Source organism: Botryllus schlosseri, chromosome 6, assembly GCF_051294905.1.
Source record: "Botryllus schlosseri isolate E-star chromosome 6, Bs_hap1, whole genome shotgun sequence".
Taxonomy (NCBI): Eukaryota; Metazoa; Chordata; class Ascidiacea; order Stolidobranchia; family Styelidae; genus Botryllus; species Botryllus schlosseri.
This window is the reverse complement of record NC_137241.1, coordinates 23,496,585-23,513,834: the sequence shown is the minus strand read 5'-3', so window position 1 is coordinate 23,513,834 and position 17,250 is coordinate 23,496,585. Positions and strand designations below refer to the sequence as shown.

Sequence of the window (17,250 nt, the reverse complement as noted above, 5' to 3'; positions counted from 1 at the left end):
TTTCTGCCGAATGAAGACTGCAATTGTACACCACAATAAAACACTACCTCGCGATTTCACACGCAATCATAAAACACATCATCGTAAGGATTTAGTTCGTCCGGTGACATTTCGAAACGGTCATCGCCACAAGAGATCGGTATCATTTTGAAACGACATCGTCACAAGTCTATTGACGTCGATTCTGTTGGTCATGTCAATCCGTTTCACAATCCACCGTTTTTCAACTCCCCGCACCATAGTGTTACGACACAGACAAGAAGCGTCGGTGGAAATAATAAAACACGGAAAGCACACTTTGGTGTTATTTGACATGGATTTTACACCCGACGAACCTTACATTCGAGCGATGCATTGGAATGACGCTTGTATTATTGACGTAGAAGGAACAGAAATGTATCGATTTATTGGTTTCGTACATATCCAACAAAAACCAGGGTATGTGATTGTGCGTGGTTCGCATATTCGACTGTGAACGCTCTATTGGTATATGCTGTATAGTTCACTTTCACCGTCGTGCGAATAACCCATGTTACGGTTCGATGTTTGTGTGTCTGTATGTCACGCTTCAGATTGACTCAGAGTCATTGCAATGTGGCTTATTGGTATTGTTATCGGGTGTGATGACATTCGATCTACATCAAAACTACCGGCTATGATAATGTCTGTGGATCGATGTTTGTATACCAACACATTGCATGCAATGTCACACACCTCCATTTACGCGTATACTGGTGTGGGCAAACAAGCGCGACGTATGTCTGGATGGTATTTTTTCGTGGAAACACAGGGTGTAACATGTTTACTTTGAATATTGTTCATTGGTTTATCGATTCAGAGTTGATATCCGGATCCGGTTACATACTTTATCAGGGTTTCCGATTTCAAACTGAATGTCGAGACATACATGACCAATAAAGACACAATATAGTAAACACGCGGGGGAAAACTCGACCTGGAGTTGTTATCGCGATGGGTGACATAAATCCAACCGTTTTCCGAACACCGTTATCCACATACCAACCATCGTCAAGGAGGTGTTTTATTCAGACATTTTGACTCTGGAAAATCCAAAGCACGAACCCGGACATCACAGAACTATCGAAGCCTATTGTCCAATTTTCCAAAAACATAAACGTCGATGTACAACAGCACATTGCATGTGGGTAACCGATGATATTGATGTGATACGACCGACGCGGGTATACTCTGAAACCGGTTGTCCGTGTATATTTTCGTTACTGTTCGTTGTAATCAATTTCCAACTGTCGTCAATACAACAAATACCAAATTGCCGGGTGTTTTTGTCAGATTTCAAAATGAAAATGGTTTTGTTACTCTAGGAAAAGCTAGATGACCAAGAGAAAATGTATTGTTACACTGGGTAAACGCCGGATCTCCAAAGGAAAATGATATTTTTACTCAGGTAAACGACGGACCGCCAAGTGAAAATGGTTTTTTGCTCAGGGAAAAAATATTTTTCCAAGTGAAAATGGTTTGTTGCTCAGCGAAAAAATATATTTCCAAATGAAAAAGGTTTGTTGCTCAGAGAAAAAATATATTTCCAAGTGAAAAAGGTTTGTTACCCAGAGAAAAAAATATATTACCAAGTGAAAAAGGTTTGTTACCCAAGGAAAAAATAGATTTCCAAGTGAAAAGGGGTTTGTTACCCAGGGACAAAATAGATTTCCAAGTGAAAAAGGTTTGTTACTCTGAGTAAACGATAAATCTCCAAAGGACAATGGTATTTTTACTCAGGTAACGGTTGACCTCCAGGCGAAAATGGAAATTTTACTTGGGTAGGTATCGTATGTTTAGTGTCGCCGGTAGCCGTTGGTATACTATTACGAATGTGAAAAGAATTATCGCGATAGTGAACATATTTTTCGCGTGACGAAACAAGATCGCTGTTTAAATGTTAATGCGTGCATTTCGATTACCGAGTTGCTGTACAATAGAGATGACTCTACATTAGACCGCGCTGTGGACTTCGATTAAAACCACAAGACCACATGTAAATCTATTCACACAACTCGATGATGTTGATATAGTGTTGCTAAAATTAATTATTACCTATTTACACAACATAAAAATAACAATTCATGTCGTAGCAGGTTTCTTGAACTCGTGCTTGATGAAAACGAATGGTGACAGGTATGCTTTTGAGTGAAAAATAATTATTTAGAGTAGTGACAGTTTGCGATCAACGAATGCAAATCGATCATGATATTACAATATACGCTTTCGTCAACATAACGACTTGGTGCAGGAGAAACACTTTAACGTTTTTTCAATAACCAGAATCTTGAAACTTGTTGCTTGTGTGATTTACAGCTGGTGCACAAAGGTTAGCGACGTTTTTTAATATAGTTCCACCTTCTAGTTGTTTTGATGCGAGACTCGGCGCTTCTCGTTAGTAAAGTAAATTGTTTTGCGTGTTAGATTTGTGGAACGTAAGTCGAATACATACTCTTTGGTGGAAGTAACTAGATTACTGTTACGACATTGATAGGTCTCCCAAGCAGTGACCAAGGTTTGGTTTTTGAAAGACATCAGTATGTCGACATAATATTTTCTAAAAGTCAAACTCGGCCGGATATCATGAATGTGTAGGACTCACGATAAACATTGTACACATACAACTTTGAAGAGGTTCTTGAAGGTACAAAACTTTAGTATGCAATTCACTAGTATATTCATACAACTTTGTTACAACAACTATATGATACGTAACCATTCGTGTAAAAACGATATCAAAACATTTTGTAGAGTCTGGTCAATCATTCCGCGGTTTAGTATAGTATGGGGATATCGAGTGGAGTATTTTGTGTGATGTAAATATCTTTCATATTGTGATCTGAAAAAGTCGTGGGGATATCGATCGTATCATACAAAGCAACTAGTTGACACAAACAAAATATTAAAGGAAGACTCGTCTGTTGTTTTCATAAGTCAAGAGAATGAAAATTGTTTTTGTTACACTAAATTATTTTCCGCTACACTAGTATATAGTTTGTATCTAGAAAAACCGATACACACCGATGACGTGATGTTGACCAATAATTGTTATGTAAAGAGTGAGTAAATAATCTTCCAGGTTGGTGTGATTCAAGTCGGCCGCATGTTACACATAACCATCATTCGTATTGTGTGATATTGTGAAGATGATACCGCAACAACACAACAAGTAATATTTTGTATCGGGTGTTTGCGCTTTAGGAATAGCGAAGTGTGCGATATTTTGGATATCTGTGTTCGACTGAAACTAGGGTTGTCCTTGGGTCTTGTGTTGGGTAAATCAGAACTATGCCTAGAATTCAAGCACGTCCGAGTAACGTCTTTTAGTGACAGAGTATTGTGATGACATTAACTTTAGCGAATGAAAACGGAAAAAAATTCGATTGCATTGTCGGTGTATGTGTTACACAAATAATTCTAGTACACCTAACTATAGGGTACATTTGCCAAATATCGTACAAATTGTTTCTTTGTTATGGTAACGACTTTCAGTGGCTTGGTTTCATGTCGGGAATTATTATTTGAGTGTTCAAAAACAATTTCAATCAATACTACAAATGAACAACGATACAAAACACGTTTAGTGATAGCAAGTACTTCCTTGCTATTACGATTGTTGTGCACTAGACATTTCTAGCTGAATTGAATGCATCCAGCAAACATATTCCAATTTACTTTTGTAATGATCAAAGTCTTAGAGTGCAACCTCGTGATATTTTACATTTAGCACGTTCTATAGAAAGTGTGAACGGAGTTGACTATTAATCGTGTACTTGGGATAATGCTTTGATATCAAAGATATATTTTCACACTGTGTAATGTTTCGATTCTCTGTTGTGAATACCACCAGTAACGACGTTGATGTTAAATCCTCACCCGTGGTTATTGTAAGTGAATCCTAAACATCGCAACAGTCGGTATGGAAATCGAACGCGTGCGTACTTTTAGATAGGTGACACTAACAAGTTTATTACATCCGTGAAATACTCTGAAACGTCGATTCGTGATTGTGTTAGCTATATTCATCTTCCATATCTGTGGACACAAAGATATCTTGACTTTGGTTACAACTCACTCGAAACGAATTGTCGCGGGCAATCTAAAAAAGCACAAGTCGAAGACGAATGATTTGATTTCAATGAACTAAAAAAGTCCTTTTTGTTTTGATGTTGGGTTTAATACAATTTGTACGACTATAACGAATCCGATTCCAAAAGTGCTATGTTACATTTAACAAAAAGTTTGATGACTTGTATTCTGATATTGATAGATGGGTAAAGTAATATGACTAGTTTATAAAATACCGATCATGTTCTTTGTCATGTCTGTGTTCAACAAATATGTGATCAAGTCTTACCATTCGATATTAACTTTCGCAGTCGGTGTAATTTGTTGAAGTAACAATACCGACGAGTTCGGTGTAATTTGTTGAAGTAACAATACCGACGAGTTCAATAATATTCTCCATCGATGTATTCGAATAATCTGTCAGCTACAAGTGGATTAAAAACTTGATGTCGTTTTGTGGTTAACTCAAGTCAGTGGTCGCGTTTGTGTTGATTTCAGGAATGATCATGACGTGTTGGCAGGGTAAATTAGTTTATGTGGTTGTAACTATGACCGTAAAGAGTTGCTGACATTCCAATAAGACGAGTTGGTGGTATATGCCTAAAACCGAATTTGATATGTTTGTTGGTTGTAGTGATTACTTGTGTAGTCTTGTCTACTTTTCGTAAGGATACTTTTTGTTTTGGTTGGGTAAGTTACAAACGGATTGACTTGACAAGGTTTTTTGTATTTTACTCTTTTGTGTATGGGAAGATGTTGAAATGTTGAGACGTAATACTATTTCCGTTCACTCGATTGCAACAAAAAATAACCTGATACTTTGTTCAAGGTTTCGACAAATAGATTGAAATATTCCGATTTAACTCATCGCGTCACAAGTCGATCGCGGTATGCACAAGTGGTTGTCAAGTTAGAAATATTTACAACAGGTGTTATTTCATTGATTGATTCTATTGTGTGTAGTAACACATTAAAATATCGCGATAGTATTTACTGAAGCTGATAAACGGAAAACTCAGTCGTGAATGGAGTTGTAAGTTTCAAGGATTGTTTCAAAGTATGATCTTGAAATGTGACTGGATCAAAGTTGGTAGTCATGTTTGTCAATCTATTTCAATTCAGACTATGTCAAGTCCAAATATTTCATTCTGGGTTATTTGGATTTACCTTTAGTACATCTCGCGAGTGGATTTCCGACGCCGTACTATAACATTCTTAATAATACGGATTCGAGGATTTTCATGATAGAGTTGGCAAGTGATAAGATGCGTGTTTTTGTTAAGAGTTTGATTTCATGTTGATAAAGACAATAACTGTATAATGCACATACTTGTGATTCTTGATTCTTGTAGAGTTATAGTTGTGAAAACAGCGGCGCGGGTGTGCGAATAATTCAATGTGGCTGAAAGTCGGCGTCAGTAATATTCGGGTTATGGTCGAATCAAAAGATCACGAAAAGATTTCTCGAAATAATTAGAATTGTACCGAATTAACACATTCAGATACGAATTAACTTGAGCTGTGTAGTAAGTTTCATTTCGAGTTGGCAAATTGATACATTGATTGAATATTCTCATAATTCTTATCGCGCAACTAAAATCAGCCACTGTTCGAAGTGTCAAAACATATAGCGACCACCAGAAAGCGTCAAATTGTTGGTTTACGAATCACCGTCTGCGCCGGCTCTGTGACAAACTTATTGCGGAAATATTACCTTGTGAGCGATCGGTATGTCTTTAACACCAAGTCACTAAAAATGGTTATGTTCGAGACATTATCTTGTTAGCGATCGCGGGATTTGCAATCTATTTTACACTTTTTGAAGTGTTAATTTACGAGCGCGGTTATTTGTTGCTCGCTTTTCGTGTCGCTGCTGAATACTGAATACTGCTGAACGTAATAGCACCGACTGGATTAGTGGAATAATCGATACGATAGTGCGCGCTCCGAATTTCCAAAACGGACGTATTTAGTGGGTCACACAGATCCAAAATACAACCGCCAACATCTGGTTTTCAAAATCGCACAATGCACTGCGGATTAGTGAATTTCCTGTTTAGTGATGCCTATACCCGAAAGTATGATATGCGAGAGATGTCTATACCTAAAAGTACGATTCACGACCGCACCCATAAGAACACATGGCGAGTCACCACAGATCCCGTAAGAATACATGACAGACACATTTATCGTCGTTAGCATGTCGCCGCACGTATACCAAAAAACATTTACATGTCACCACGAGTTTTCACGTTAGCATGGGACCGCCACCTATACCCGAAAACGTTAGCATGCGGCCGATCCCTATCTCTGTAACGCTATCATGCGACCGGAGCCTATACCCGAAAACGTTAGCATGTCACCACGAGTTTCGCGTTATCATGCGACCGCACCCATAAGACGAAAACGTTAGCATGCCACCCCCGCCATAAGACGAAAACGTTAGCATGCCACCCCCACCATAAGACGAAAACGTTAGCATGCCACCCCCGCCATAAGACGAAAACGTTAGCATGCCACCCCCGCCATAAGACGAAAACGTTAGCATGCCACCCCCGGTTTCTCGTTAGCATGCCACCCCGCCCATAAGAAACAATGGCGAATCACGAGCGATCTATATAACTACTACCGACCGACTGCCGACCGCAGCCAGCTTCCGCCGACCGCCGACCACCGCCGATCCGCCGCCAGCTGCTGCCAGCCGCCGACCGCCGCCAGCTACTGCCTGCCGCCGACCGCCACCAGCTGCTGCCTGCTGCCGACCACCAGCGATCGCAGCCAGCTACTGCCTGCTGCCGACCGCCGACCGATCGTTGCAAGCCGCTACCAAAGCTCAAGAACGAAAAAAAGGACTCGACGGTTTGGAGCATACTCCAAACCAAAGCCCTAAAGACAAACAAAGAACCGCGAAGAGGACGCTATATGTCATACAAAACAGTAAGACCCAGCCTTTCTACAAACTACTCTTTACTGTTCAACACCTTGGAACTAGTCCTAAGCCATAGACAAGGGGACAAGACCTCCTCTTACGCGCGCAACCTGCGGACAAGAACTCCGCAGGTCAACCTACTCCTCGCGGTCTGATATTCCGCAGGAGATTGTCAACTCACCCAAGCGGACTGACAACCCGCAGAAACCAATATGGCATAGGCTACTCAAACAACGACAGACCGAGATCCCTCGATGCAAACGTCCCACACGGGATCGTCACATCTGGAATTTACAACGCAATAATGGACTTCGAAGCCCTCAAATACCTAACTGGAAATATAGAATCAATTTATCAAATCGGAGCAACTACATATAACATTACAATATTCGACACACCAGAAATGCAAAAAATCAAAGAGGAAATCATATACGCTACTAGAAATGGGATACCAACAACGCACGGACCAATCGAAATAGAAAACGTACAAGAACCGTACAAAACGATAAACATTCGAGCGGTCCCTACAGAGACGACAGACAGCGAAATAAAAAAAGAATTGGAAAAACACAACTGCGGCACCGTAATCAAGATAATCAGAGTAATGCACAGAGGAACAAAGGTCCATAACGGGTACCGGCGAGTGCTGATAAAAAGGCACAAACAAGGAAAACTACCACCTTTCCTCCACTTTAGAAGCCTAACATGCAAGGTCTTTCTTCCACCTGAAGAGTATGTCCCAGTATGCAACCATTGCTTGCAAAGCGGACATACTGCCAGGCAATGCCAAGACGACACTGTCTGCCTGGAATGTAGGCAACCAGGACACCGACGGATAGACTGTCCAGTCCTAAAAGATGAATACCCAACCCCTCAGGAGGTTGTAGAAAACACTCAACAAAACAACGAACTAAATGAAGAAACTAACGAACAAAATGAAGAAAATAACATGCAAATCGAAGAAAACACCGAACAAGACGAAAAAACAAACACAACTGAAAAAACTCCAGAAGGAGAAGTTGAAGCATATGAACAACCAGATGAAAATGCAGAAGATATCCTCCCCGAACTTACCGAAAGCTCTTCTGACGAAAGTTCTTCTGAAGAAAGCTCTTCTGACGAACCTGAAAACAAAACCGACCTCTTTGAGCTATCAACCGACAAAAGACCCTCCCTCACAGAGGAAATTGATAGATCCCCAGAGGAGAAGAAGTCATCCAAAATAATAGAACAAACCCAGGAAGAAAACCATGACTCACTGGAACCCCCCCCCCCTAGCCCCTCCCAGGAAAAAACAAAACAGACAACAGGCCCAGGGCGTCTCAAACGCTCTCAAAGAAGACACAGAACACCACATCGAACCACTTAAAAACTTGACGCTCAGCCCTATAACAGCAAGACAGAAAAATAAGGAAAATGCACCAAAAAGACCCCACCACAGTAGCTCAGAAGAAGGAATACCCGAAGGGAAACGACTAAACACCAAAAATAGTTGAAAAAATACGAAAAAAAACGAGAGAAAAATTGATGAAAAAATATCTTCCAACAAATCGCTTTTGAAATGGAGAGCCAAATATCCAGCTATTCCGCAACTGCCGATGGAAAAAATATTGGAGTGTTTGGTTGTAATAAGGTCTCCCAGATACTCACGAAGGATGACATTGAGATCCCTAGATGTCACCTCATCTCAATAAACGTAAATGGCATAAACCGGCACTGGGACGACTTTACCTTTTTTATCTTGAAGAACAAGGCAGATATATATTGTATCCAGGAGGTACATAGGATGCCCGAACAGAAACTAACAACATGGGCCCTGAGGAATGATTTCCTCATCTTCAAAAACTTCCGAACAGTTGACGAGAAGAAATTCACCCCCCAAAAACAGAACTATTACCAGGGAACTGTAATCATCATTAAAAAAGAGATAGCAAAAGATCACCACGTCCAGCATGAGGTCATCGTAGAAGATCGAGCACAAAGAATCAGAATCCTCACAAACACCCTCGAACTGGTTCTTTCTATAACAAACATCTATGCACCACCAAGTCAGGGAGCACAGGAAACCTTCTATGAAAACCTAACGCCCCAGCTGAATGAGGACAATGTCAGAACCATCATCGCAGGAGACTTCAACATCATAACAAATAAATTAGACAGCGGGTAACAAACCATGCCCAAAATAATGACGGCCACAAAAATATGGAAGTAATTCACGGAAAAACAAAACCTGATCGATATATATAGATGGAGGAATCCATACAAGAAAATCTACACAGTGATGAGATAGAAAAACTCCAGGCGAATAGATAGAATATACACCACAAAGGACATTGCCCTACAAACGACAGCCTCAGACTATAAAATAAACACCATATCTGACCATATCTACTACGAGATACTCAAGATACAACCCAAACAACAACCAAAATGGGGAAAAGGACTATGGAAGAATAACACCTCCCATTATCAAAATGAGATCTTCAGATCAGGAATTGAAAACATATACTATCAATTCGCACTGGAAAAATACAAATACCCCAACCATGCAATATGGTGGGATATACTTTTAAAAGCAAAGTAAAAAAAAGCCTCAATCTCCTTTGGTATAGAAGAAAAAAGAAAAGAGAATGAGCATCGAAAGAAGCTAAACCAAGCACTAGCAAATGAAGACACAACGCCCCAGGAAAGGAGAGAAACAATAAAAAACCTGAAAAAAATAGAAAAAGACAAAACCAAACACCTCATGTCTCTACACTACAAAGAAGAGATGGAAGAGGAAGAAAAACCTACCCACAACTTCTTCACAAACCTGAAGACAAAAAAACTGAAAAAAACTTTCACCAGACTGAAAAACACTTCTGGAGACGTGATCTCAAATAAAGAGGGAATCATAGAAGCCATTCAAGACTTCTATAAAACACTATGGAGCCAGCAATATGTAGACGAAAACCTGCAAAGAGCTCTAACCGAAGAGTTAACAAGTTCCCTCTCCGAAGTACAAAAGCAATCACAAGACCTTGCGATAGAAGAAGCAGAAATCCAAGCAGCATTACAAGAACAGAAAAAACACCGCTCTCCTGGGCCAGATGGTCTCTCTGCGGAATTCTATCACGCATTCTTCTACCTTTTGAAAGACGAACTAACCCAACTACATAATAATGCACTACTATTTGGCAGTGTCGCCGAAAGTTGGGGAGAATCAGCAATTACCCTAATCTTTAAAAAAGGAGACCCAGAAAACCTGCGAAACTGGCGGCCCATATCTTTGGCAAACATAGACTATAAGATCCTCACCAAGATACTGGCAAACAGAATAAAGACGGACCTCAACGAACTGATCTCCCAGCCCCAAAAATGTGCCATTCCATCACGCCAAATGTCAGACGTCCATCGAAACATCCAAGCGGCAACTGAGTATCACTCACAGGGACAAAGGGATTCCATTAATCATCGCAAATTTTGACCAGGAAAAGGCTTTTGACCTTGTACCACACAAATATATCTTCAGAATCATGGAGAAACTAAATTTTGGCAACAAACTAAAAAAACTTACCGAAAAATTATACAATACTGCAACAAGTACCATCGACATAAATGGTCACCTGACAACCCAGATCCCCATAAAAAGGGGTCTACGTCAAGGCTGTCCTCTGAGTATGTGTCTCTTCACACTAACGGCCGAACCCCTTACCCTCAGGATATTAAAGAACGAAAAAATAACTGGCTGCAAATTAGGAAAATTCCAAATGAAAATACAACAATACGCCGACGATCTCACAATCACAACTACAAACCTGGATTCAATTGAAGAGATCTACAAAGAATTCTCCACACTAGAAAAAGCCACGGGGCAAAAACTAAATACAGAAAAAAACTGAGATAACCCACATAGGCAATATCAAAGACGCAACCAAGATGGAAAAATTTCGAGAAAACATGAAGTCAAGTATTAAAATCCTAGGACAGCAATTTGGGGAAAACCAGCAATCCGAAATGTGGAAAGAGGCAAGCAGGAAAATCACCGGAAAACCAAGTGGCGAAAAACATCGCACGCTAACTTGGTACGGGAAAAGAAATATCTTAAACTCCTTCACTTCATCGATGGATACATTCTATGCGAGAACAACACCGCCCCCATCCGAGACAACAGCGAAACTAACGAGAGCCGTCTTTCAATATATATGGCACCCTGAAAAAATCGAAATGATAAAAAGATCCAAACTGATCAAAAGACCGCAGGACGGAGGGATGAACATACTACATGTCCCGAGTAAAATAAAAGCATGTGAACTTGAGCGACTTGCTGTACTCACGAGACTGGAGAAACCGGAAGAATACTGGCACCATCACATGCTATATGAGCTCGGACCCACAGTGAAAAAGTGGAATCCAGAGCTATATACGAACAGCATGCCACACAAAACCCAACTTACAAAAAAATGGCAAAACAACATAGAAAATGCAGAAAAACTGAATTGGGAATTAGAAGAATGGAAGGAGGCCACCCAGAAAGCCCTATATCAGGGAATGAAAAAACATCATGAGAACCTCGACACCGAAACACCTGCCAAAATTAAATGGCAAGCTCTCCTCACAAAGGATGATGGCATGAGAAACCTCATAAAAAACAAAGAAAAAATAACAACGTACCGAATAGCACACGATGGCTACCTATTCGGGGAGAAAAGGAAAAAAATTAAACTTCCCCTACCATCGGAGCGGAAAAACTGCACTCACAAGATGCAGACAATGCAACCACAGATGCGAGACCCTAGATCATATCCTATACGAATGCACGTCTGCAAAAAAGATCCTAAAAAAGCTGGATACCATCCTTACTAATGCAACAGGACAACGTTCGACATTAGGGAAAAGCAGCATCACGGGAAAAGACTTTGCAACAAAATTAATAATCACAATATATCAAGAGAAAGTGATAAGAAACAGAATTCGACTGGACATCGACAATGAAATGGAAGAAGACCCGATTGAATACATAAACAGGACTTTTAAAAATATCACAAGAACAATCAAAGCGAGACTTGGCCGGAAACAACACCTACCAATGACGCTCAGCAGACTACAAACAGAATTAGACCGCTTGACTTCTTGAACACCTAACCTCCATAACCTTCTGATGTATATTCAGTGTCTTTGTGCTTTTGAAATATATTTCCTTTCATGTACGAAGCAATGATGAAAATGCCAAAAACCTAAACCTGCCACATCAGGTGGACGCCAGAAACCAGTAGAAAAAGAAAAAAACGCCACTCTCTGAGCAGAGCATGGCATGAAAATTTGGCACTACTGAGCTTCAATAGAAAAAAAAAAAAAGGATATCGAACAATCAAGATCACGTTAGTGATTTTTAACAGGACTTCGCAAGTTTCGGCTTGCAGTAACTTTAACAGAACCACGTATAAATACATCCACTATTAAAAAGACAGCATTAAATGAAGTTTACTATATTACATTTGAGTTACATACATTTGTAGTAGTTAAATTTAGGGTTAATTTTGACTGTTGAAGGTTCGCCAGTCCGCGAGGTCAAAAAGGTTAAGAACCACTGCTAGACTCTAGAGCAGTGGTTCCCAACGTGGGCGATATCGCCCCCCAGGGGGCGATTTGGCGGTCTAGGGGGGCGAAAATGACGAAGGGGGCGATAGGGGGGCGAAAATGGACAAAGTGGGCGACAGGGGGCGAAAATAGCGAAGGGGGCGATAAAGGGGGGGGGGGTGACGCGTTAAAACGGCTATATTGGAGTCAAGTCGGAGAAAAGACCTTTTTTTTAGTCAACCCACGAATTTTTTTTTTAGTCAACCCGCCGGTGATTACAGTTTGTATGCCCATTTTTCGGTTCACAAAATTTGGGGGGCGATGATCGGTGTTGAACTTGAAAAGGGGGCAATGGGTCGAAAAAGGTTGGGAACCACTGCTCTAGAGTCTAGTCTAAACTCTAAAGAAGCGGTTCTCAACCTTTTTGTCTCCCCGTACCCCCTTTAGACCACCACGTAACCCCGCGGACCCCCAGTTTTAGCTCAAATTTAGCTCAATCATTGTGCAACCGTCATATGTCTTGTGCAAATATTAACTGTTAGGCTAGTGATAAACAGCAACAAAATGACTTGAAAATAACATCATACGATTTATGTTTGAATTGGAAAGACTTTATTCAAAAGCGAATTCTACTGCTGCATTTCTTGAAATACGCGGTAGTATTTTGAAAATCCACGTCGTCGATTTGATATTAACGAGTGCCGAAAATCCATTTCCACAAAGCTATGTGGTGGCGAATGTCGTAATAATGCGTCACGCTTCCGACGTTACCTTTGGATGTGATCGCAACATATATGGCACCAAAATATCGTAACATATTTTAATGAATATCTAATGTCCAGCCAGGGTTGCATTGACTCGAGTCAGACTCGAGTCACGATTTTCTGATGACTCGACTTGACTTGAGTCATTGTCTCAAAATACGAAAATGACTCGATTCGACTCGAGTCAATCTGTGTATTGACTCGTCTTGGACTCGAGTCATTGCGCATGGCTCGAACCAAGTCATATGACTCGAGACTCAGACGGCCAAGACCGACATTTCATTGTAATTTCGAAGAACACCCTATTGGAATTTCGTCTATTGGTACTGGTACTTGAAAATGCGAACAAAAACAGTTAAAAGTAAGGAAAATCAGTTTATTGTAAATGCGAACCATTCGACATCACCAAGCGGAGTTATAAAAGTGGTTTTAACAAGGCTTTAACTGGAAACTGAGAAGTAAACACAATGACTTGGACTCGGACTCGAGTCCTAATACCATGACTCGGACTTGAAACTCTGCTCGATGACTTGTATACTCGGACTTGACTCGGTGGTGAATTGAAAATGACTCGACTTGACTCGAGTCAAAACTATAAAACTGAGATTGACTTGTGACTCGGAGCTTTGTGACTTGGTTACAGCCCTGTGTCCAGCCTTGTCATTTCTATCTAGCAGCTCTTGAAGTTGTTTTGGAATAGCGGTTATGTATATCACAGGAAAAAAATTCGATCTTTTCGAAACAAAATTTTTCCAGAACCCCAACAACACATCTATAAACAGAAATATATGTTTGCGTTAGTAGGCTATTGACAGACGGTCATTCTCCCATTCTGTACTGAAGATTTAGCAGTTATGAAGAGTAACTGCCGCGTAATTTCTCTAAATAAAAAAATACAAGTTATAGGTTATTAACCATTTTGTAACTTTGGAGGTTCCCCGTACCCCCTGAAAATGCTGCGCGAACACCTAGGGGTCAGCCGACCCCAGGTTGAGTACCACTGCTCTAATGCGACATCCTGAACTGATACTATCCTCTATCTTCTCGCGTTGTTTTAGATCGAGCTGCCTGACGCGCCCGCAAATTAAAATTTGATCCATCATAGTGCGAAATTGTTTCTCTAAGATGTCCAGCAACATTGGGTGCAATGCCTTCTTAACCTCTCATATGTGTATGACTGATGAGCATGCAATCGGATTCGTATGAAACTCAAACTCGAAACTTTCAAGTGTTGGCATCGTCTAGAGCAGTGCTTTTCAACCTGTGTGACGGTTCGCACTTGTGCGAATGAAAAAAATTGCAGTGCGAATGACGAAAGTGGTGCGAATGGGCCGAATGAAAATCCGGATCCAGTGCGAATCAAAATCGTTAATAATTGGTAATTTTTCTGACGTGGTATAATTCAAGTAAACCTAATAGGAAATTTAAGGTCAGTGTAACTTTTGTAGTTGCGACGCAATTGTAAAAACTTATTGTTAAACTTACGACGCACCACTAATCGTTGCTTTCACAAGCCGTAGTGAATTAATATTTTCCCACTCTAATTATTATGTAACCAAAAGCCTGGTTTGGAAGCTTGTGGAAGACATACAGTATATCAGACCGTCTGAGCCTGCGACAGGCTGGCAAAAGGACGTCAAATTGACTTTCTCATTTCTTTCGCTAAATAATCATCATTACAGACTCACATTTTCAAGTTACTGTAACACAAATTTTTACCGCTTCTAGGGTTATTAAAGTATGGACCGCAAAGGGTATAATTTTGGGTCGACACGGTGCCAGAGCTTTTTGTTAATATGTATGTATTATTTGTTGAATTTATTGCAAAAAATCCTGCTATAGTTTGTACATATCCAAGGTCACTGTGTTGAGTACTCTAGCCAATAAGCGAGACACGTAGAAAATATGGCTTTATCATGAGAATTCATGCAACGTATCATAAGGTAGCGAGCTCTATTGTGCCTGCTCTTCTTCATCGTTTCGCACCTTATGTTACGAACCATAAGGCAAAAGCGTCAACACAAGCATGTGGGTTTTTCACCCCCTCGACAAACAGGAGCCTCCGCGGGACCTTTGTGTCAGCTCTGAAAAACAATTTCTGCCAGCAGGCATTTTTCACTCGCGTAAAATACGCTGTATTTTGGATAGGAGTGCATAACAGATTTGAAGACCTGGCCATCCAAGCACTAGTAGACGTTCTTGTACAAAACCCAACAACTTGTTTGGCCGAGAAGGCCTTTAATGAAATGGTTGAATTCAAAACGAGCGAAAAAAGATGTCTTTTTAATGAGACACTTGATAGCTTAAGCTACATAGTAGCCAATTTGTTGCACATATGAACAAAATATTGTTAAGAATCTTCATCTTCTTTTTGTATAACAATTTTCGATTAATGTGTGCGAATGAAATTTATTTGACAAAAAAAAATGCCAATGGAGCTCAAAAAGGTTGAAAAGCACTGGTCTAGAGTATAACTATACGGTGCCTTAGGTTTGAACTGTAATACAATACTGCTTGTGAGTACAGCGCGAAATAAAAATAAAGTATATTTTTCGGTTCAATTTCGACAATAAAAAACTTGCGGTTGGGATTGGAAGTCTCTACAATTCCAAAGTCAGACCCGTCCAAAGCTAGTAGGCCTACCTCTGAATTTTCACTAAAATGTCTGAACGCTGTATCATATGCTACGGCAAAAATATTCCTGACATGTCAAACCGCAACAGTTTTCGTGTCAAAGAAAAATAGATTTGAATAAAACTATTTGTAACATGTAACATGGCTTGTCGCATATAGATGCAGGCAGGGTCCACTTAATCTGGGAATTGGCTTCTTCCCAGCGTAGCCTTCGCGAAACAGTAGTCGCTCAGGGTATTCTTCTATCTATAACAGAGGTGCTGGGCAACCTTTTTTCTAATCATGCCCGCATTTCGATTACTTATGTAGCCTACGGTCGCATTCCATGGCACAGTCGTAATGAACTAACTGGACGCAAAATATGTTAAACTGTCAATGTCCATTTTCGGCGAACTCAGGACTATTCTACTTTTCATATCAGCCTATTATACGTACCGTGATCGCGAGTGATAATGTTCTGACTGCTAACTGGAACCGGGTATGGTCGCGCGGAGCGCGAAAACTTTTCAGGTTCACAAATGGATTCCGTCACCATCCATCAGGACATTTTCAAAAACCTCAAAAAGGAGAACAAATCCTCCTAAAGGAGGACGTATGGTAACCCTATATAGTGAAGTGGTTCTCCAAACTTTTTTTCGACACGCCCCCCATTATGAACGTGAAAAATATCGCACCACCCATATCGTTATATCACAAAATGCAACCAGAATGCTAGCAATCCCAACGGATAGCTTGATGTCATGTATGGTTATGACTGTTGACGAGAGAATTCTCAAATATAAAATTCTGACTATACACAGAGCATTACTTTTGAATTGGAGGTAAATCGCCCGAAACTCGCAAAAAAATTTCTGTTGACTGCAGCTTCGCGCCCCCTTTAGATGCTTCCATGTCTCACAAGGGGGCCGTCCCCCAGTTTGAGAACCACTCTTACTGTATAGTGGAAATATATTGGAATCGCTCAAATGTACCAGAAACAAATTTCTCTCGTAAGGCGCACATGATTCCGATTCCGGCTCAGATTGCAAAGGGTGCTACTATATTAAAATCGAAAAACGAAGTCGCATTGAATCGCGCGAAGCATAAAGAAAATTTCAAGATCAATTGAAATCTCTCAAAATTCGGGAGTGAATTTGTAGTTTCAATTGGTATGTCGACGGCCGCCGACACATACCAATTGAATAATACGTGCCGACGGCCGCACAAATTCCTTACGGCCGCAGGTTGCCCACCCCTGATCTATGATAATATTAGATATATGACTGGTCGAATTAGATG

General features: G+C 40.5%; 2 protein-coding genes across 2 annotated transcripts in view; both read left to right on the top strand.

Annotated features, from left to right (window-relative positions):
• The first annotated feature begins 6,719 nt into the window (after positions 1–6,719).
• LOC145440424 (uncharacterized) lies at positions 6,720–11,663 on the top strand. Its single transcript, XM_080318032.1, has one exon. The coding sequence runs from the start codon at positions 7,320–7,322 to the stop codon at positions 8,382–8,384; it is 1,065 nt and encodes a 354-aa protein (XP_080174158.1). The 5' UTR covers positions 6,720–7,319; the 3' UTR covers positions 8,385–11,663.
• Positions 8,634–17,250, top strand: part of LOC145440404 (rab proteins geranylgeranyltransferase component A 1-like) — a 266,120-nt gene continuing 257,503 nt past the window's right edge. The window contains exon 1 of the mRNA XM_080318007.1: positions 8,634–8,648. The gene's annotated coding sequence lies outside the window, so the exon portion shown is untranslated. The remainder of the gene's footprint in view (positions 8,649–17,250) is intronic.

Coding starts and splice junctions, on each gene's coding strand:
- LOC145440424 (XM_080318032.1), top strand. CDS start 7,320: ATGGACTTCGAAGCCCTCAAATACCTAACTGGAAATATAGAATCAATT.